Genomic DNA, 21,075 nt, shown 5'->3' with positions numbered 1-21,075 from the left:
TCTGTAGCTGAATTTTATTCTTTCACCTTTACCTGTCTGGCAAATTGCTGTTCAAGATGAGCCTCGAAGTTACCTGTTATGATAGACTAGAGCATGCCTTTCTGTGTCCACAATACTCTGCATTCTTCTGTTTATAAACATTCGTTTATTCCTTTATTTTAGTAATTATCTGTTTGTATGTCTCTCTTCACCTGGACTAGTGGCTCCTCCAGACCAGAGACTCTGTCATCCAGGCATATATCCTGGATGTTTGGCATAATATCAGATGTTCATTAACGTGAAGTGATTTGGCTGAATGACTGAATAGTAACAATTAATGGTATTTATAGATGCTTAGCATTTTGGAATTCGGATTGATTATTTTAATGAGAACACTGAGGCCCAAGCAGGTGAAATGATCTTCAAAGGGTTATCCAGATGGTCACTGGGTTCTCCCAACTTCTCACCTAGGGCCCTCTGAAGAACTTCCACTAGTTGCTATCAGTCAATGCTGGTTAGGTAATTAAGCATTACCTAATCAATGCTGGTTAGGTAAATTAAGGTGGAGCCAATATAAGCACATGTACTGTCTATGATGCCATTGTGTTGCTCTGTCGCCCAGGCTGGAGTACAGTGGCACGATCTCGGCTCACTGTAAGCTCCGCCTCCTGGGTTCACGCCATTCTCCTGCCTCAGCCTACCAAGTAGCTGGGACTACAGGTGTCCACCACCACGCCCGGCTAATTTTTTGTATTTTTAGTAGAGATGAGGTTTCATCATGTTAGCCAGGATGGTCTCAATCTCCTGACCTCGTGATCCACCTGCCTTGGCCTCCCAAAGTGCTGGGATTACAGACATGAGCCATCGTGCTTGGCTGATGCCATTTAATTTTTAGCTTATAGAATGTGAGTGAAAGATTGAAATGATACAATGATATGGTATTTAAAGAGTTCTAAAAATTGTTTGAATTTAGTAGATTAACAGTCCTCCTCAGACGAAAAGTCAGATTTAGTGTCATTTTACTAAAGTCCATACTTTATCCTCCTAGAGGAGTTCCTTGGTGCAAAATTGTGTGGGTATATGTACTCTTATGTACATTTTGGGGTGGGGGAGCATAGGTTCTATTGTTTTTTTTTTTCAAAAGGTTCCTTAATCTGCATCTCATGACTTGAAGGTATTTTGCTGTTGTGATAAGTGATTGTTCTCAAAGCAAAGTACATGAAAGATTCTTTTAGCTGCTACTTAAATTATATTTTTAATCTTTGCTACTTGCTTTCATTTTTAGGGTTTGTGTTTAGTGAATCAGAGGGATCTGCATTAGAACAGTTTGAAGGTGGCCCCTGTGCTGTTATTGCACCTGTTCAGGTAACATAGACTCCTTTACCAACTCCTTAGAGGGACATGTTGAAATCTTTCATACTTGTTGTTTTTTAATGTCTGTACTCCATATAGTAATTATGAGACATGATCAGTTAACTCTTAACTTTTACTCTTGTATATTACAATAAATATCCAAAACAAAAATGAATTCAGAATATTGATGAGTTGCACAACACTGGCCTTTTGAGTATATTTTCAAGGGAAAATAATAGGTGTTTCGTGACTTTGAGAAAATTAGGAAGTTTCTTGACATCTTTAATATAGAGATCCTATTAAGTAATAACATGTTATACTTTAGATAGGTACAATCGCTGTAATTGTACTATTTTCATTTGTTCAGTCTATAAAAGTTATTTTCCTAAAGTTGAAGATGATTTCATATTTTATGGCCTATAACTTTTTCAAGTTTGAAATAAGTTGGCAGCTTATACTATTTTATGCCATAACTTTGACTTTTCTGATTGAAATTTATAACAACTGATTTCAAACAATTTCAAAAACCAAAAGTTTTTCTTTGCACAAAACATAGGATTTATCAAAATGTCTTTATTTGATTTGGAATCTTGATGTGTTACATTGTTTGAATTTCAAAGGCTGATTCGCTATGAACTGTTAAATTGTTAAAACTAAGAATTGAATTCTCAGTTTAAGGCAATACTGATGTCTGTGAATGACAGTGTAACTTTAGAACTGTCATAAAAGAACTGTTATGAAAATTACAGCTAATTTATTGTTTTAACCATCATGTTTTGAAAATATATATTTAATGTGGCATTTATTATTCTTTCGGTATAAAGAATGCATTCTGGCCGGGTGCAGTGGTTCACGCCTGTCATCCCAGCACTTTGATAGGCCGAGGTGGGTGGATCACAAGGTCAGGAGATCCAGACCATCCTAGCTGACATGGTGAAACCCCGTCTCTACTAAAAATACAAAACATTAGCCAGACGTGGTGGCAGGCGTACATAGTCCCAGCTACTTGGGAGGCTGAGGCAGGAGAATGGCGTGAACCCGGGAGGCGGAGCTTGCAGTGAGCCGAGATCGCGCCACTGCACTCCCCTGGGTGAAAAAGCACACTCTGTCTCCAAAAAAAAAAAAAAAAAAAAGATGCATTGCTAAACTGTTGGCTTCAAAGTAAATTGTTTCTCAGAGGTTATACTCTATATATTTACATTGCCGAAAATATATTTTTGTAAAGAAAAAAATTATGGTTGATTCGAAAATATATCTTTTATAGATCATTTTTTAAGTTTTTTTTTTTTTTTTTTGCATTAGGAGAATTTTTTTTAAATGAAGAAAAATTTGAATGTCTGAATCTTGCCTTGGAATTATGGAATGTGAAGAATGAAATTTAACTATAAATTAGTAATTATAGCTGTTGTACTGAGTAACTGAAACAAATTTTGGTTGTTAGTAGGAATGTTATCTGAATTTGAAGATTCCTTTGTTATGTCCATATGTAAATTAGATTATATAAATACTGCCCCTCTTGGTCAGTAATAGCAAGGTTTTTATTGCAAGTAGTGCATGAATATAGTTAAATGGAGGGTATACCACAGGAGTTTCCTGTTTTGTAAAATACAGTATATTTCAGTAGTGGTAGTTATTTTTGCAAGTGGGGTGCTATGCCAGCTACTCAGGAGGCTGATGCAGGAGAATCACTGGAAACCAGAAGCTGGAGGTTGCAGTGAGCCGAGATCGTGCCACTGCACTCCAGCCTGGGCGAAAGAGTGAAATTCCATCTCAGAAAAAAAAAAAAAAGAATCACATAGGCCAGGTACAGCGGCTCACACCTATAATCCTAGCACTTTGGGAGGCTGAGGCAGGAGCATTGCTTAAGGCCAGGAGTTCAAAACCAGGCTGGGCAACATAGTGAGAACCCTGTTCTAAAAAAAAAAAAAATTGAAAAAATTGAAAAAATTAGCTGGGCATGGTAGTGCACACTTGTAGTCCTAGCTACTCAAGAGGCTCGAAGGAGAGGGTCTAAGCTCAGGAGTTCAGGGCTGCAGTGAGCTATGATCATGCCACTGCCCTCCAGCTTGAGCAATAGAGTGAGACCCCATTTCTAAAAAGGAAAAAAAAAAGTCACGTAAAGTTTTATTTATTTACTTATTTATTTACTTATTTTATTTTATTATTATTATGTTTTTGAGATTCAGTTTTACTCTTGTTGCCCAGGGTGGAGTGCAATGATGCAATCTCGGCTCACCGCAGCCTCCGCCTCCCAGATTCAAGTGACTCTCCTGCCTCAGCCTCCCAAGTAGCTGGGATTACAGGCACGCACCATCACACCAGGCTAATTTTTTTTTTTTTTTTTTTGAGACGGAGTCTCGCTTTTTCTCCCGGGCTGGAGTGCAGTCTCACGATCTCGGCTCACTGCAAGCTCCTCCTCCAGGGTTCACGCCATTCTCCTGCCTCAGCCTACCTAGTAGCTGGGACTACAGGTGCCTGCCACCACGCCTGGCTAATTTTTGTATTTTGTAGAGACGGGTGTCACCGTGTTAGCCAGGATGGTCTCGATCTCCTGACCTCGTGATCCACCCGCCTTGGCCTCCCAAAGTGCTGGGATTACAGGTGTGAGCCACCATGCCCGGCCACACCCAGCTAATTTTTGTATTTTTAGTAGAGATGGGGTTTTTCCATGTTGCCCAGGCTGGTCTTGAGCTCCTGACCTCAGGTGATCCACCTGCCTTGGCCTCCCAAAGTGCTGGGATTACAGGCATAAGCGACCGCGCCTGGCCGAGTCACGTACACTTTGTAAAGAATTTTGTTTGTGTTAATATTTCAGTTTAAAAGTCAAAACTAAGTTATTAAGGATGACCAGAAGTGAGCAAGTACATATATTAAAACTTTCTTAGAGTATAAAAATTAGAGCATGATACTGTTTAAAAAGAATAGGCAAAATAATGGAACCAAATAGCTAATATAATCATAGACCTCATTACCTGTAACCATTTACCTGGAATTTATCACACCAGGAATAAAGAAGGAACTAAGATCAGTGGTGAAATAAAGTTTGATAAATCCCATCCAGATGACTTGTTAGCACTTTGAGGGGAAGATAAGTTTAGATCATTTTGTACCATATATCAAATATATTTTTGGAATAATATTTAACCATAAGAAAACTTAATGTATCATCAACACTCTTAGAGAAACAGTGACTTCCAAACTAATACATATTTTCATTAAATATTAGCAACAAAGGGATATTGTCTTTCTTATATAAATAACTTGTAGAAGTTAATTAGAAAAACACTAAGATTCAGGGGTGAAATGGGCATAGATGTGCAGTTGTAACAGGTGGAATGATGCTTTACGGCCAAAGAATCAGGATGCTCACCCTCACTAGGAAGCCAGAAAAGTAAAAATAAAACTGTAACTAGATTCTATTTCTTACTTTTTCTCATCTTTAAAAATAAAATTACAAATGCCAGTGCATGTAAGGGTGGGACGATGCTGGCACACTCATATGCTGCCATATAGTACAAATTTGTACTTTGATTGTGGGAAGGAATTTTAAACTATAATTGGAACCATGACAATGCAGATTCTGATGCAATAGTTGTGTTTCTGTGACTCTTTTCTAAAGAAATATTTAATATGGAAAAGTTGTATTTAAGAAGGAGCTTATATATTAAAGTAGCAAAACAATTGCAAGCAATCTAATGCACAATAGTGTAATTTAATAAGTAAATTTTAATAAATAGCTTGATAGACAAGTAGTGATTAAGAATTATACTTACGAATTCTGTAGAAAAACAGAAAATACATTCATATGCCCATTACGATTTCCACTTGTAATAAAATTAAAACTAGGTATTAAAAAACATGGGAAGGAAGTATGTCAGAATGCTAACAGTAGTTGTATTGGCAGTGAAATAATGAATCTCCCCATCTCACTTCTGAAATGTTGTGATGTGGTTATACTGTTCCACTTGATGGTTGTTGCCATTTTGGGGAAAAATCAGAAGCACTTGATTACAGTATTTGAGACTTTATGCCTACATAAATGGAATATTACTTAGTTTTTTATTGTAATACCTTGAATTGTTTATTGGTGCCAGGTACTATGCTAAGTGCATTACATAGATTTTCTCATATAATCCTCACTGTAACCTTTTAAAGTTTGTACAGTTATTTTTAGTTAGTAATAGTGGAGCCAGGATTCAAACCTAAATTTGCCTGATTAAAAAGCAGTCTTCCTAATCTGTACACTAATACTTTCAAACACAGGTGAGGAAAAGTCATCACTGTAACCTGTTTTTCTTGGACCTGCCCTCTAGAGATTCAGATAGAGTAGGTGGAGCCCAAGAATCTGCAGTTTAAACAAGTCAGGTGACTGGGATGTAGCTACCGTTGAACTACAGTTTGAGAAGGAGACACTTCCCTATGCAGCTTTTTATCAACTAACCAATGTAACATCATTGACTCGCTTAAGGGGAAGTTTAGAAATCCATTTTTCTTTTCTTCTGAATCTTGTAGCTTTTTTAGTTACTCTTGAGCTCCCGATAATAAAGTGGTGACTGTAATAGTGTTACTTTTGTGTCATAGATGAAGGCTAAGGGAACAAAACCACTTTTATATTTAGATTTCTTTTACCTGGAGGAATCTAAATGAAATGTAGACTTGTTCCTGTTCTACAGGGCTTTCACTTTGTGAATAGAGGAGTAAGTTTCTGTGCTTTTCAGTTATTCTGTTATGTGAGTTAGTTCTTCTAGTTGTCAGAAAATATGTACTGTGGAAGAAGAAGAATTTTATGAATCTAGAATCAAGTTTATAGTAGTATACTCTGAATAAATAACTCTGCACAGTTTCTGTCAAATGTGAGGGGAACCCATTTGATATCTTTACAGAACTAATCAAAAGATTACAAAGGGGGTACAAATGATTTTTTTCCATTTTAAAATTGAAGAATGATATGATGTATAGTTATAATGCATTTCACTAATTATTGCTTCAATTGTGTAAAGGCATTTCTTTTGAAGAAGCTCCTGTTTTCTTCTGAGAAGTCTTCTTGGCGGGATTGTTCAGGTATGATAGCTGTCTTTTAAAAACTTTTGCTTCGTCCTCTGCTTTAATAGAGATGATCTATGCAGGATTCATTGGCAATAGTTTAATTACAATTATCTGAGAAAATTAAGTATCAATGGGATTTTTTTTTCCCTGAAGTTTCCTCTTAAAATGTTTTAGAAAGTGTTGTGAACAGTGACTTCATATTTCCAAATTTGGTTTTCTAACCAGGGGTTATAAGAGATGATGGTATAACTAAGAAAAACCTTTGGCTTCTTGCTAAAACATAGTGCATTTCTTAGAACTGTTAGGTAGCAGCATACAATAAGAATAGTCATTTTTCTTTTTTGGTCTTATTTAGCTGTGGGCAAGACCTCAGAATTATCATTATATTCCTGCATGTTTTAGTATAATGCCTTACACAATGCAAATACTGCAAATAATTTTGGATGAAGTTGCAAATTAAACTGTCATAGCTTCTGTAACTTGAACTTCTGTACCCAAAGAGATGTGATGCCACCTTATAATAAGAATTCGCATTCCATGTGACAGTTTACAAAGATCTTTCCTTCACGTACACAATTTCCTGTGAACCTCACAATACCTTCTGGAAGAAAGTAGGACATATTACAATCCCAGTTTTGTATCTAAGGATGTAACAGCTTACATTCCAAACCATGACTATAGAATCTAATGATTTTGAATTTAAGAGGTAAGGTATCACTTCCATAAGTTTTAAATTAATAGGTGAAATAAAAAATCTTAGTAGAGAAGAAACTATTTGAGATACTATTGTTGAACTTTTAATAAAATTCATACTGTTTCTTACACAGAACTATATTCACTTTGATAAAATATTTGTAAAGCGTTGTCGTAAGTGTCATAAATGCTGTGGTGATTATAAAGGAACAACATTGTTCCTGCCTTTAAAGAACTGTTAATCCATTAGGAGAGACAGAAACCTCCTTACATCATACAATTTTTGAAAGCTTCAGAAAGTGATACTACTTCTTGAGAGTAATACTGCTTGAAAAGAGAGTGCGGCTAAGGTTCAGAAAGAGATGGTCTGAGCATTTGCACTATTTTCTGTCAAATTTGGATGCTCCAATCTGTATTCTAACCGCTGGCGTCTGCTGATGTAATGCATTGTGGTAACATAGGTGCTGACGGTATCTCATCTCACTATTATCCCTTTGGGACAGGGTGATCCAGGACTTTAGACTAATTCAGGAGTGAGGGGAGAAAATAGAGGTCTCAACAGACCTTTCCATTGTGCTCAGTTCTGCAGTAAAGGAAACCTCATGGCTTAAATGCTGCAGTTGCTAAAGGTTTAAGAAAGTGATGATCAGTGTCAGATTGTGATCTTTCATAATGTTTAATTCTGCATTTTTCAGGATTCTTTTTCTACTTGGTTTTGTTTGGATGGCTTTATTTAAAGTGATATTTCAATCCACAAACACATTGTTTTTCTAAAACATAATTTAAAATCTATTTAGAGATTTTTTCCCTGTTTTTAAAATGCTTGATTTTCATTATTAACACGTTCTTACTGTTGTTATTTATGACAGAATTTTTTTTTTTTTCAGAGGAAACCGTTATAACTTATGCTTTGGTTATTTTTAGAGGAAGAGCAGAAGGAACTCCTTTGTCATACCTTGTGTGATATTTTAGAAAGTGCTTGTTGTGACCACTCTGGATCATACTGCTTGGTTTCATGGTTAAGAGGAAAGACAACTGAGGAAACTGCTAGTATTTCTGGGAGTCCTGCAGAGTCTAGTTGCCAAGTGGAACATTCTTGTAAGATACATTTTTATTTCCTGAAGTTTTTTTCTTATTCCTTTGTTTTAATGAATCTATTGAATATTTTGAATAAAAAATTACATTTTCATAACATGTATTCTTTTCTAGCTTAAGCTTAGTTACTGAGCCTTAATATTTTTTATTTCCATTTCATTTATTTTAATTACTAGAAGACGTTACATTTTTGCAAAAAAATGCATCTCTTAAACTTTTTAAAATGTTCTGGTTAACTTCTGCTTGATAACAATCTCTTTTGAGCTTTAGAACTCTTATTTAGAAATAATGATATACTTCAGTTTCAGATGCCTTAATGTTTTGCTTTGGTATTGCAAAAAAAGTTTTTTTTGACATCAGAAAATTTCATAAATTTATCTTTACTTGCTTCCCAGAGCAAAGATGGGGACATTTCTCTTCGTTGCAAGCTGTTGCTTTTCCTTCTGAATTATTTGGATTATTTTTATACATATAGATTATTTTAAGGCAATTTTAGTTATGCCTTAAGTTTTTCATACCTTGATTGAAGATAAGTTAAATAATAGCTATTCTCATTATTCATAAAACTTATATATTCTGTGGTTTTTAACTTTTGAAAATTCTTATGTAATTGACCCGAAAGCTGCCAATGTGAAATGGAGACAGCTAGTGGTACGGAAGATAGTTAAGAGTTGCTTTTCTGATTGGCTTTTCAGGAGTAATCTTGCTACTTAATGGTTTTTGATAATTGGTAGTCCCAAGTGTTAAATAAGTGACTTATTCTACCCACAGAGCATCACATTAACTGTCATCTCTGTGGAAATTTTTTGTAGAGAGATTACCTACCTAAAAGTACATTTCAATTGTATGTGATACACATTTTTCTTTCCATATAGTATTATCTGTAAGAAGCTGTTGCCTCCCTGGACTAAAATGTCTCTGTGTTGCCAGTGTCTTTTTTCTCCTACCTTTGCAGTTAAAATGCCTTAAGCCTGGCAAATTCTAATAGTAGTAAATTTGCAAGGAATCATTTTGAACATTTAAACAGTTGAATGATGCTTCCTTTTGAAGCCTTTGAAACATGGCCTTTCAAAAAGAGCTTAACATATTTTAGAGTTTGTAATGACATTTAAAGACAACAAGTGGAAAACAGTCACAAGGATGGTAGTCCAAAGTGTCATTAAGATTGGTTTTAACATGTTCTCCAGGTTTTACTGTGTGGATATAAACACTTAATAGTTTCATTTAGGATATTAAAATTTTGAAAGAGGAATTGTTGATCTTTTGAAAAATTATTTTGAAGATTATGTGCTTAAAGCCAGTCTGTATATTGATGTGTGAGAAAATAGTAAGATCTTTTTATATAACATTTTCCATTAGTATCTTAATAGTATACTGTGTGCGCACTATGGAATGTGCTATGCATTTCTGTAGTGATAGGTTACATTGCTGTAGGTTGAAGGGCCTTATAATGCATTCACTTTGGTACTTCAGTAACTAATTTAGATGGGCATATTATATTGAATTACCCTCCAAAAAACATTTTAGTAATTTTCCAGTTTACTTTGTATCTCTTTTAAAAGTTGCCATGAAGTAAACCATATTTTAAATTTTTTAACTATTGTATACATTTGAAATACTTTGTTAACTGAAAATTTGAGAATTTACCTTAGTGACAAATGAACTGTATTTATATTACAATTTTTATTCCATGTAACAATCTATTTTACCTGTTCTTTCCTTTATTCCCAGCTATGTTCTTTTTCTTGTGTTTTATATTTTTCCACCATCCCTGCCTGCTAAGCTTTTTATTTTGCTTGCCTCTTTTCTCTAAAGTATTATCTTTATGTCTACTTTTGTAGTATACCCAGTAAAACTATTTAGATAATCTAACATTGCAGAACAAATAATATAATTTGGAAAAGATTAGGTAGAATTTTCATTTTCTGAAAGTTTTAATGTAAAGTGTTTTCCCCTCTTGTTAATATTACTTTCTCTACAAACATTAATTTCATTGGCTTATGTGGTGTGTATAGTTTTGGCTTGTTGGTAATGCACAGTTGTTCGCAGTAGTGAATACTCAGGTTCAATTTCAGTTTGTTTCCCACATAAACCAAGAGATAACTTAATCCACTTGGACTGCTAAAGATTTTAAAATGAAATGTGAAACACAACTAGGCTTTGGAAAGCTAGCATAATGCGACATTTTAAATTGTAAATAAAAATTTAAAATTTTGACTTCATATTGAATTAACTCACCAGTGAGAATTTATATTTGATCGTAGTAAGTTTTGCTTTATAAAATATATGTGAAGTTATTCATCGTGATAAATGACTCCCCAGAGCCAAAACTATCTGGGCTCAAATCTTATCACCGCTGTTTAATCCTGTGTACTCTTGAGAGGAGTTTTCTGTGTACCTCAGTTTCCTCTTCTGTAAAATGGAGCTTAGAGGGTTTATATGAGGATTAAATGAGGTAAGACATGTAGGGCATTTAGAAAAGGGCCTGCACTTAGTAAACTGCTCAGTAAACATTACGTCTGATTACAATGCTTTGATTTCCTTTGATTAATAAATATAATCTAAATAAGTTACTGAAAACTTTTTAACAGTTATACAAATAAATGAGGAAACAAACTTAAAGCTGTCATTGAACCTGTGTAGTTTGAGAGTGTTATGCCTTTTTATACACGTTTGTTTAATAATTAAGCAGTAAACCTTAAAATTTTATATTATGAAAAGGAAGGTTAGCTCTGATGATATTACTTGGATTTATATAATCGGAAAGATTATTTAAAAGTGCAGGACACATTATGATGTGTGAAGCACTGATTATCAGTAATTTTTCATACTTTATAAAACTACCATAGCATAGCTGAACTGAAATGTCTATCTAATCACCCTTCTACATTCTCAGTATTATATCCATTTTAGTTATATTCATGATGACAAAGATGTTGAAATATAAATTAATGTTATAATAAAGTTGAAAATAAACAGAATTTTAAGGGAGTAAGGAAATAGGGAAAGTGTTGATTGCTTGAAAGTATTTACAGCCTGCTGTGTGTATCTTGTGTCATTTATTTGCCATGTGTAGTGCTGAAAAGTGTCTTTTATGTATAGCTGCCTTGGCTGTCGAAGAGCTTGGCTTTGAGCGATTTCATGCATTAATTCAGTAAGTAACATTGGAACATTTAAAATACTTACTCTGTGGACACATTGCCACTTTAAGTCTGTTCATACTGTGCAAAGGTTCTTAGTTTTACATAGAAATGCACTACTTAAACATAAATTTTAAATCTATTGCTTCAGTATTAATTTGCCTTTAAAACAGTTTGTAAATGTATAAATTATGCTGAGTCCTTAATTAACTATCCAAATACGCTTTTTAAAAACATTAAAAAGCTTTTTCACCATTACAATGAAAAAAATCATTTTAGCTTAATGTTTTTGTGTCTTTAACAAATATAAAAATTTTTAGTAGGATAAATATTAGAATTATTTCTTATTTGCCAGTATCTGTTTTCTATACCTTTTATTAAGAATGCCTATATTTTTGTTAGAGCATTTAAACTTTTTATTACAAAGTTAAAGGTAAAGATGGCTGTTGATAGAATTATGGGTGGCATTTGGTTTAAAATGTAACATTAATTTATTTTAAAAGAAGCCGCAAATGTAAGTTATCTTTGGCATTCAGATATTTGTTAAGTAATTTCTAGGATTTAAAAAGTGAAGTGTTCTTTGTGTTTACCCCCTCTTACAAGAAGGCCACTCTATTGTTTAAATAACTGTATATTATTGAAGAATTTACTGATGCCAGACAGTTCACCTAAGAGATGAAGAGGTTCCCTGCCAAGTAGGTGTTCTTTCTTAATGATACATATCGTATATTGTGATAGTTGTCAGAAATAGCTTTTGGTTTTAGTGGCTAAATTTGTATTTGAAAAATTTAGAAACGTCCCAGAAGTTTCCTGTTTGTATGTGTATGTTTTAATGTATAAGAAAATTAAAAAATTTTCCCTTTTATGAATGTAGTTAATCTCATCATGATACCAATACTTAATTCTTTTTTTCCCCCAGAAAAAGATCATTCAGAAGTTTACCAGAATTAAAAGATGCTGTCTTGGACCAGTATTCAATGTGGGGAAATAAATTTGGAGTATTGCTTTTTCTGTATTCTGTATTACTGACAAAGGTGTGTTCAAGAAAATGCTTTTTCTGCCTTTGATTAATGTTATTTAGTGCTGTTTTTCCTGCCGTGATGAGTAATTTTATTCCTGATGCTGTTTTTAAATTCTTAGAATAAAAATCTTTTACGCTGAAAATTAGTTAATTTCTGTTTCCTCAGCACTCACTCGTTACCTAAGCAGTTTCATGCTTACTTTCACCTCTGCTCTTTTGGACTACAGAGATTATCAATAATGTTCTAATTGTGAAATGCTGTCAGTTCTTCCAAATTGTGTTTCCTTTGATCTTTCCGTGTAGCACTTGACCCCTTAACCCCTTCTGGAAGCTGTTTTTGACCTTCATTCCCTTTCTTGATTTCTTTTTTTTTTTTTTTTTTTTTTTTTTGATAAATCACTGTGTGTTTTCTTTCTATAATGTCTCACGATTCTTACTTTGTTTTGTTTTCTTTGATTGCTTCCTTTCCTTCTTTACCTGTTACCTCCTGCTCTTTTCTCTCCTCCTCTAAATTTTTGTGTTCCAGAAATTTTCTTCCCTGGATCCAGTATACCTTTTATGGATATATCATTTACTCAGGTTACCTTTATAAATAGCTATTTAATAGTTCCAGTATGTCCCTTTCTAGTCCTACTCTTTTTCCCCAAATACCAGTCTCATAGCTCTAGTAACGTGTTAGTCTCAGTTGACTATCCTATTAGATCTGTCATGTCTGAAATCAAACTTCTTTTATTTGACAAATGTTTTTTGAGCATTGACTCTATGCTAAGGACTATGTTTGTATTAATAATATGGGATACATTTTTAGTGATATGTATTTAGTGTTGTAAAAAAAATGACACATTAATAATTCCATTATAGCAGTGTGTTTTGGCGTTTGGTGTTCTGTCTGAACCTATTAGATGGAATCAAGGGCACACTGTTTCTAGTAGGGACCATCTGACAGAGATAGGACTTTGATGCATGAGGGCAAGTTTTCTGTATGGAAAAGCTGGAGGAAATTTTTTCCAGCAGTGGGCACTGCAAGTATAAAAGTGTAAGGGATTGAGGGTATAATGCAGGTTTAGGGAGCTCTAAGTAGTTGAGCCTTAACTGCAGCATAAGACACCAGAGAGGCAATTGTGGAAGATGAGACTGGGCACATATGTAAGAAAAGACAGCGTATGAAGGCCTTTCTACGTACACTGTGCAAAGAGTAAGTTTCATCTGCTCAGAATTGGAACACAGTAAAAAGTTTGAACAAGGGAGTGACAAGATCTTTTTATTGATAAAAGATGTATTAAATTGGGATAGGGAGTTGTGATGGATGGAGTTGGTGTTTGTAGTACAAGACGAGAGTCAGGAAAACTAGAAAAGTGGTATTGAAATAAGAGAAGCCTAAACTAGGACAGGTCATGGAATGGAAAAGAAAGGGAGCATATTTAGAAATGTAAATAAATACTTATTTGGATTATTAAATATAAATAAGAGAACCAAAAGTGCTTAGTTGTGTAGATGTTGGGAGTAGCAGTGATAGTAGTATCTAAGATGACTGGTTTCTCGTTAGTTCTTCTTGACTGTTCAGTATTCTCTAACTTCATATGCTCAAAACGTTTGATATCTCCTGTTTCTTCTTCTTTACAGACAATAAATTATCATGCAAGTTGTCCTTCCTTGACCTGGTCTTTAAAATGATATCTGCTTCCTCATTAGTGATTGTGTCGCTTGTTGATAGTATTCATCTTGACATTATCATAGCCTGATTTGTATCGTTTACGAGGATGGCACATGCGAGAGCTCATGCTTCTTTGCTTCCCCCTGCGGGATTTAGTCATTCATTAAAAATCTTGGTTGTTAACTAATCATCTATTTAATTCTTAGAAATGATAGAACCAACGGCTAGAGCTAAGTGAATAGAACAATGAATGGCAGTTGATCTTTGTCCTTTTTGGAACTGATGAGGTTACAATAAGTAGGTCTTCTGGTCCTTATCCAGTATCTAGAACTTCTGGGAGCTGAGCGCCCTTCTGGAGGTTTAGAAAATATCAGGAAATTGCTTTTTAAGAAAAGAAGGCACTTCCTGCCCTTTTAGTTTGCATTTTGTAAGTATACATTTGAATGACTAATATTTGTGAAGTAATACTTAAAATCAGAAGTAAACCTTCCATTTTATGTACCAGTTAAGTAATTAAAATGCAAATTATTTAATGTTATATCTCTATCAGTATTCATGTGTGTATGTATTTACTGCAATAAGTTTTTACATGATCTAAAAAAAATCAGTTTCCTTAACAGGTTCATATTCATTTAACTTTTAAATAATTCATTTATTAAATAATTTCTCCTTTCTCCGATTAAAAGTTAATTCTCTCTCCTTGCCCCTTTAACCAACAGTGCATATTTCATCCATGAGTGTTCTTTATATAGAGCCCATGAAAGAAAATAAAAGATATTTGAGGAACTACTTTTTACAGTTATCTCAAATGTCCCCCCACTTCAAATCTGAGTTACTCATGGTAGAAAAGTTACTCAAATAATTGTATTTATAGTGTAAACTAGTCAGTTTTTAAACTATCATAATTTTCATTTTAGTTTTTTAAAATAAGTCAATGAGTTCTTTGTTTCTTTAGGGCATTGAAAACATAAAAAATGAAATTGAAGATGCAAGTGAACCCTTGATAGATCCTGTATATGGACATGGCAGGTAATTAACTAAAATCTCTTGTCTCCTCATGTGAACTCTAGTTTTTAGAAACCTGCCTTACGATAAAACATGACTGAGTCAGGTAATTTTGCTTGTCAGTGGCGTTAACAGTATAACATCTATGGATTTGAGCACTTATTTGTTTTATGCATTGTTTGCTTGATGTATGAAATGTTAATTTCATTTTATGTATGCATTGTATTTATTGTGGCAAATATGTTGTTTTAAGATAACAGTGGGGAAGTATTTTAACAAATCTGTTTATGATTTTTAAATGATAAAATTTATTCATTTTGACTTAGAAATAATTATATCTTTGTAAATGCTTCTCTGCTTGGGAGAAAAAAATTCCCAATTTTCCTCTCGGACCACCCTCCTTCTCAAGCTTTTTATGGCTATTTTTACCAAAAATCAATGAAACAGTGATAGTTAACCTACTCTAATACATGAGTCCTTCTTTTTAGACCTTTCTGCCTCAAAGATGAAAATTCATGTATCTTTCATCAAAGACAAAATATTAATGATTATATATTCATTTTTTAAAATTGTAAATTATTAGTCTACCATTTTTTATCCATTTAAATATATCTTAGATAAAGTTGTTAAATGTACGTGAATATGTAGAACAATAAATACCACTGTGCTGATATACTTAGTGATACATTTAGCAGGCCGAATATATAAAATGGAACATGTAAGGTTTTCCCTAACTTTGTAAATTCTTACATAATTTAATGTGAAAAGTCATTACTTTATACCTTGCTGTAGGAATTGTTTGATTTGGCAACTAGTTATATTCATATTTAATTGTGTTTTAATATTTATTAATAGCCAAAGTTTAATTAATCTCCTGCTGACGGGACATGCTGTTTCTAATGTATGGGATGGTGATAGAGAGTGCTCAGGAATGAGTAAGTATATTCTTTGTTATGTTGCTCTTTTTGATGAATAATATTTCAGTGGAATACAGCTGATTTTTATTCATCTATTTAATGGCTCTACATTACCTAGAAATTAAGTGCTTTCTAATAGAAGAATCCTTTATAGTTTTCAAGGCACCAAAATGTTAAGACCATTAATCTTGGAGCCAGGCGATCTTGGATTCAAATACCAAATGTATGACTTTAGTCAAGTTACTTCTCAAGCCTTTCATTTTCTCTGGTATAAAACTGGGATTTATGACTCTTAATATATATAAACACAGTGCATATTTATTCAGAGATAGTGCTGCATTCTTTGCTTAAAATTGAGCATTACAAAGCCTGGTGATGTGAAATATTTACTTTGGGTTTTTGCCTATATTACTTTTAATGTGCATACTTTAAAACACAGAGCAAATTTAATACTGTCTGAGACTTTTAAACTACCAACTCTTCCACTACCACTTCCATTTCTGGTCTCAATTATTTCTTTCCTGTGGCTTCACGTGTTGCCAGGCACATTGAAATGGATCCTATTTTGGCCAATCCATTCCATTAAGGAGAGCTGATACATAACTGAATGAAATTACCTTCAGTTTATTACTGGGTCAGTCTGAATTCATTTATTTATTCATTTATCTTAAATTGAGTAACCACAGTGTGCCTCTATGAAGTATGTAGTATAGGACACGAAGCTCCAGAGTTCTCAGAACTCACAGGCAAACAGAGCAAATATAATTGAGACAATAATAGTTACCACTGTTTGCTCCCATTGAAGTGATTCATGATCTTCCATTTGAATTTTTCTCTAATTCAGAAATGTGTAGTTAAACAGAAACATGAAAGGGTATAATATTAAGGAAAAATCATTAAGATTAAAACTTCAGAATTAAAGTACCACAGTAAAACCCATTGTACTGTTTAAGAAATGTAAGAACTAAGTTCACTTCTCATTTAATTCATATGCAAAATTATTTACTTAGTGGTGAGGTTAGAATGAGAACCAAGTTTTGCTGATTTCTAGTAAAGGTCAGAGTTTAAACAGTGAAATTCATGAACAAAAACTACAAATTATCTTGCTCAGCTCTCTGTAATTGAGCTTATCCTATTTTTCAGCCCTTATTCTGATTCATAACTGAAAGCATTTAATTCTGTCAATGAAAAAAAGTCTCATCTCAGTCTCTCTTGGTAATATACAGGTTTTCTAGGTCTCTCTGTTTCGCTCTCACCTGTGATGGCTTCTGCACACTCCCCTCTTTCTTCTTCTTCCAGTTGTTTCTGGACCCTCAGGTATCTTATCTCATATGATTAGGGAAGCAATAAGTGTTTGCTGAACTTGGGTCGAGGTGCCTTATCCCACTTGACCCTCTGTCCTTGCTGCTTCTTACTGTGTGCTCTGGCCTGACCCTTCCCACACTGTCTTTAGCGCATCACTCTCTCTCACACTTGGTACCCATCAGTGTGGTTCATCTTTCCACGCATTCTCCGGATTCTCGATAGCTTATCCTAGTCCCCAAACCAGAATACTCCTCTGCCTCCCTCGGCTTTTCCTCACCCAGCTTCTCATAGACTGAGGTGAGGTACCTTTCATTGGCAGGATTAACAGTCAGAATGAGGTTTCAAGAATAGGAGGCTCCATGGTCGGGTGCAGTGGCTCACACCTGTAATCCCAGCACTTTGGGAGGCTGAGGCGGATGGATCACCTGAGGTGAGGAGTTCGAGACTAGCCTGGCCAACACAGTGAAACCCCTTCTCTACTAAAAATATAAAAATTAGCCAGACGTGGTGATGCACGCCTGTAGTCCTAGCTACTCAGGAAGCTGAGGCAGGAGAATTGCTTGAACCTGGGAGGTGGAGCTTGCAGTGATCTGAGATCGTGCCACTGCACTCCAGCCTGGGCGACAGAGCGAGACTCCATCTCAAAAAAGAAAAAAGGAATAGGAGGCTCCTTAGGCAGCTCTTGCCGTGAAGTCGTTACTTCCTTTACAGAATATGTTAGTCAATTATCAGTTTCAGTTCTTGAGACGTACACATACATAGTTTTTGTTTCTTGAAATAATGCTTTTCAAGGCTGTCATCTGCTGTGGACCCTTTTTCTGTGTAGTTTAAAAGCCAAAACTAAGCAATAACTTTGAAATAGCTAACTTGCAAAAGAAAATCGGATCTATTTCTTGCATTTTGGAATGTTTACTTGAAGCGAACTGTTTTCAATCATCAAACTTAAAAATGAGAAAAATACCCCATTTATCTTTCACTGAACTTGTTGGGTTTTCCGAGATAACACATGGGACACATTTTCTCTCTCGCTGCCAGGCTGGTGACTACTGCTAGAAAAGAAACCTTATTATCAGTTTTATTGGTTGGGTGTACTCTAAATTAATCCTACTTAAACTCGTTTGAATTCTCACTGCTGACTGCACATTGTAACCCTTTTTTCTACTCCTCATAACTCATTTATCTACAGCTGCTTAAGGCAGTGGATTCAAACCCCTTCTCCTCCTTATCTGTCTCTAACTTTACCTCTGCCCACTCACTCTCAGCCAACTTTAGAATCTCAAGTTGTCTTTTTTCATCATATTCTTTTTTCCTGTTTTAGAAGAACTATATATCTTTCCAGAGTTACTGTTGATTCCATTTATAGTCTCTTCTATCAAATGTGACTCTCTTCCCTGGTCTACACAAAATGTAGGTGGCTTCTGCTGCTTAAAACAAAAACCATGATGTGTAACGACCAGACAGCAAAGCCTCTTTCTCTCCATTCTTTTACCAGCAGAATTTCCTTGCCTGCATTACTAAAATATTTACTCTTTATGATCTAAAATCTGTGTCATTTGCTCTTCTAAAGCAAAGACCTCACTACCTGCTAAAATCATAGCATTTCCTTACCCCTCATTCTCCTTGAAGGTGGCATACTACATGACTCATTTACTAACTCTGTACCACGGACAAGAATCTTTGGATTAAAATCTCAGTCTCAGCTTCTTCTCTATAAATGGGGCAGATATCTACCTCTCAGGTATACTGTGGAATTTAAATAAGATAAACTCCCATGCCATCTCACGTATGTATTATAGCACTCAAGACTAACATGTAGTGTAAGAGGCAGTATATCATAATGATTAAGTATGTTTGCTGTGCGGAATTAGACTACTGTGGTTCAAATCTCAGTTGTGCCATTTATTTAACTGTGGAATTAAACAAGATACTTCACTCAGTGCCTCTTTCTCATCCTCTAATGGGAATGATTATCACAGGATAGTTAGAATGAGGTGAGAAAATGGCAGAAAAGATATTCATCAAGTCCTTAAACACTGTTCAATACATGTTTGCCACTGCTGCATAATGAGCATTCTTAACAACTGGTTCTCAAACTTGTCTGCACATCACAATTACCTAGGAGAAATTTAAAATCATCGATAGTTGTAACTGCCCTTTGTAGAAAATTGAAACAGTCGAGGGCAAAGATTGTTATGCAGCTTGCCATAATGTTTCTGATGTTAATTTATTCAACAGGCTTTATTTGAAAACCTGCTAGTTATTTGTACCTTACTGTCAGGTATCTAATGACTTGCTGAGTCCTCGAGATTCTCCATTCTTGAACTTTCTCTCACAGAGGCCAAGTGGTACTGCAGGACACTGCGCCATGGTGGAACAAGTAGAGACCTTGGGAGTGGTGATGGCGCCAGTTAGTTTATGCCTCTGCTGTTTGACTGTGGGCAAACTACTAAGTTATCTGAGCCTCGGTTTTCTTAGCTGTGCATTGAGGTTAAAAATAGACATATTCACATACGCTGCCTAGCACAAGCACAGAAATGCTAGCTGCTCTCTTTTTTTCTTCCTTTGCCAAGTCTGTTGTGGTCTCATTACTCTCACCTGTCTACACTATCATGCTATAGCTTTCTATCAGTCATTCCACTCCAGTATATTCTACAAACTGACAGGTTAATGATTTTGTTTTACATGTCCTGTTAGGTTATTTCTCTGCTCAGTGCCTTCAGTGACTCTCTTGCTAATGCTTACCAACTAAAGTTTCAGCTTCTTAGCGTTCAAGAGCCTCTGTGTTCCTACTCAACCCTATGTTTATAATCTTTTACTAGTCTCCTTCACAAATCCAGTGCCTTAATCCACTGGTTCTCAAACTTGGCTGCACATCACAATTAACTAGAAGAAATTTAAAATCATATGCCTAGGCCCTACCACCTAGAGATTGTAATGGAATTGTTCTCAGCTGGAATCTGGGCATTTATATATTTTTAAGCAAGTGATACTGTGTAGTCAGGATTAAGAACCACTGGTCTTTTCAGATGGCTAATTGTACTTTCCCCCAAATGTCCTCCTGCTCATTCCATCTGGCTCCATTAAAATGTTAACTCCTACTTAATGTCTCTCCACCTACCCCTACAGCAGGAAAAGTTTTCTCCTCCCTCTGATCATATATGGTGCTTTACCTCAGTCTGCTTCATTCTATTGTACCTCGCATCATAGTTATTTGTGTACGTGTTCTTATTTCTATAAACGAGGTGCATAGGCTTTTGAGGGAAACTAAGTTTTTTCTGTGGACCAGTGTAGGCATTTTAGAAATAGGATCTTAATCTTTACAACAACTCTTCAAGGAAAGTATTACTCTGTATGTTGTAAAGAAGGAAACTGAAGCCTACAGAGGTAAAGCAACTTGCCTAAGAATTTTCAACTAGTAACAATTTAATTATAATTTTTCTTTCTATATTACCTCCTACTATGTTGTCAGAGCAGGAAGAAGTCCAGTAAATGCTGAATGAATGTATGTCTGATGTCAGTACATGTATTTTTTTCCTAGTCTGTCTTTTTGCCTTGAGTTTCCTTATGGTAAACATTTAGATTGTTTCCATTTTTGGGTCTAAGAAACTGCCGTAGTAAACATATTTTGTATATAAGTATTTCCGTATATATTTAAGTATACCTACAGGTTAGATTTCTGAAAATAGAAAGTATATTGAAATTTTAGGCATCTGTTAATTTTTTTTTTTTTTTTACTTACAGCTTTGTTGAGATATTCACATATGCTTGTCACCCATTTAAAATGTACAATTCAGTGTTTTAAATATTTTCTCAGAGTTGTGTAGCCATCACCACAATCAATTTCAAAACATTTCTATCATCCCAAAA

At 34.8% G+C, this 21,075-nt stretch overlaps 1 protein-coding gene across 8 annotated transcripts in view; it reads left to right on the top strand.

Annotated features, from left to right (window-relative positions):
- The window catches only part of MINDY3 (MINDY lysine 48 deubiquitinase 3), an 80,786-nt gene that overhangs the window by 10,234 nt on the left and 49,477 nt on the right, over positions 1–21,075 (top strand). For 4 of the 8 annotated variants that reach the window (XR_004060018.1, XR_004060019.1, XM_030940629.1 and 1 more), the window contains exons 2-8: positions 1,265–1,344; positions 6,333–6,393; positions 7,996–8,169; positions 11,269–11,320; positions 12,226–12,340; positions 14,937–15,010; positions 15,842–15,921. Coding sequence is in view for 6 of the 8 variants with exons in the window: in XM_030940629.1 (XP_030796489.1) it covers positions 1,265–1,344; positions 6,333–6,393; positions 7,996–8,169; positions 11,269–11,320; positions 12,226–12,340; positions 14,937–15,010; positions 15,842–15,921 (636 nt within the window). In the remaining 2 variants the exon portion in view is untranslated. Of the gene's footprint in view, positions 1–1,264; positions 1,345–6,332; positions 6,394–7,995; positions 8,170–11,268; positions 11,321–11,796; positions 12,002–12,225; positions 12,341–14,936; positions 15,011–15,841; positions 15,922–21,075 lie in introns of those variants that run through there. The other 4 variants (XM_030940633.1, XM_030940632.1, XM_030940634.1 and 1 more) reach the window with 4 other exon arrangements.

Source organism: Rhinopithecus roxellana, chromosome 11 (genome assembly GCF_007565055.1).
Source record: "Rhinopithecus roxellana isolate Shanxi Qingling chromosome 11, ASM756505v1, whole genome shotgun sequence".
Taxonomy (NCBI): Eukaryota; Metazoa; Chordata; class Mammalia; order Primates; family Cercopithecidae; genus Rhinopithecus; species Rhinopithecus roxellana.
The sequence above is the reverse complement of the archived record's forward strand: the minus strand, read 5'-3'. Positions and strand labels throughout refer to the sequence as shown.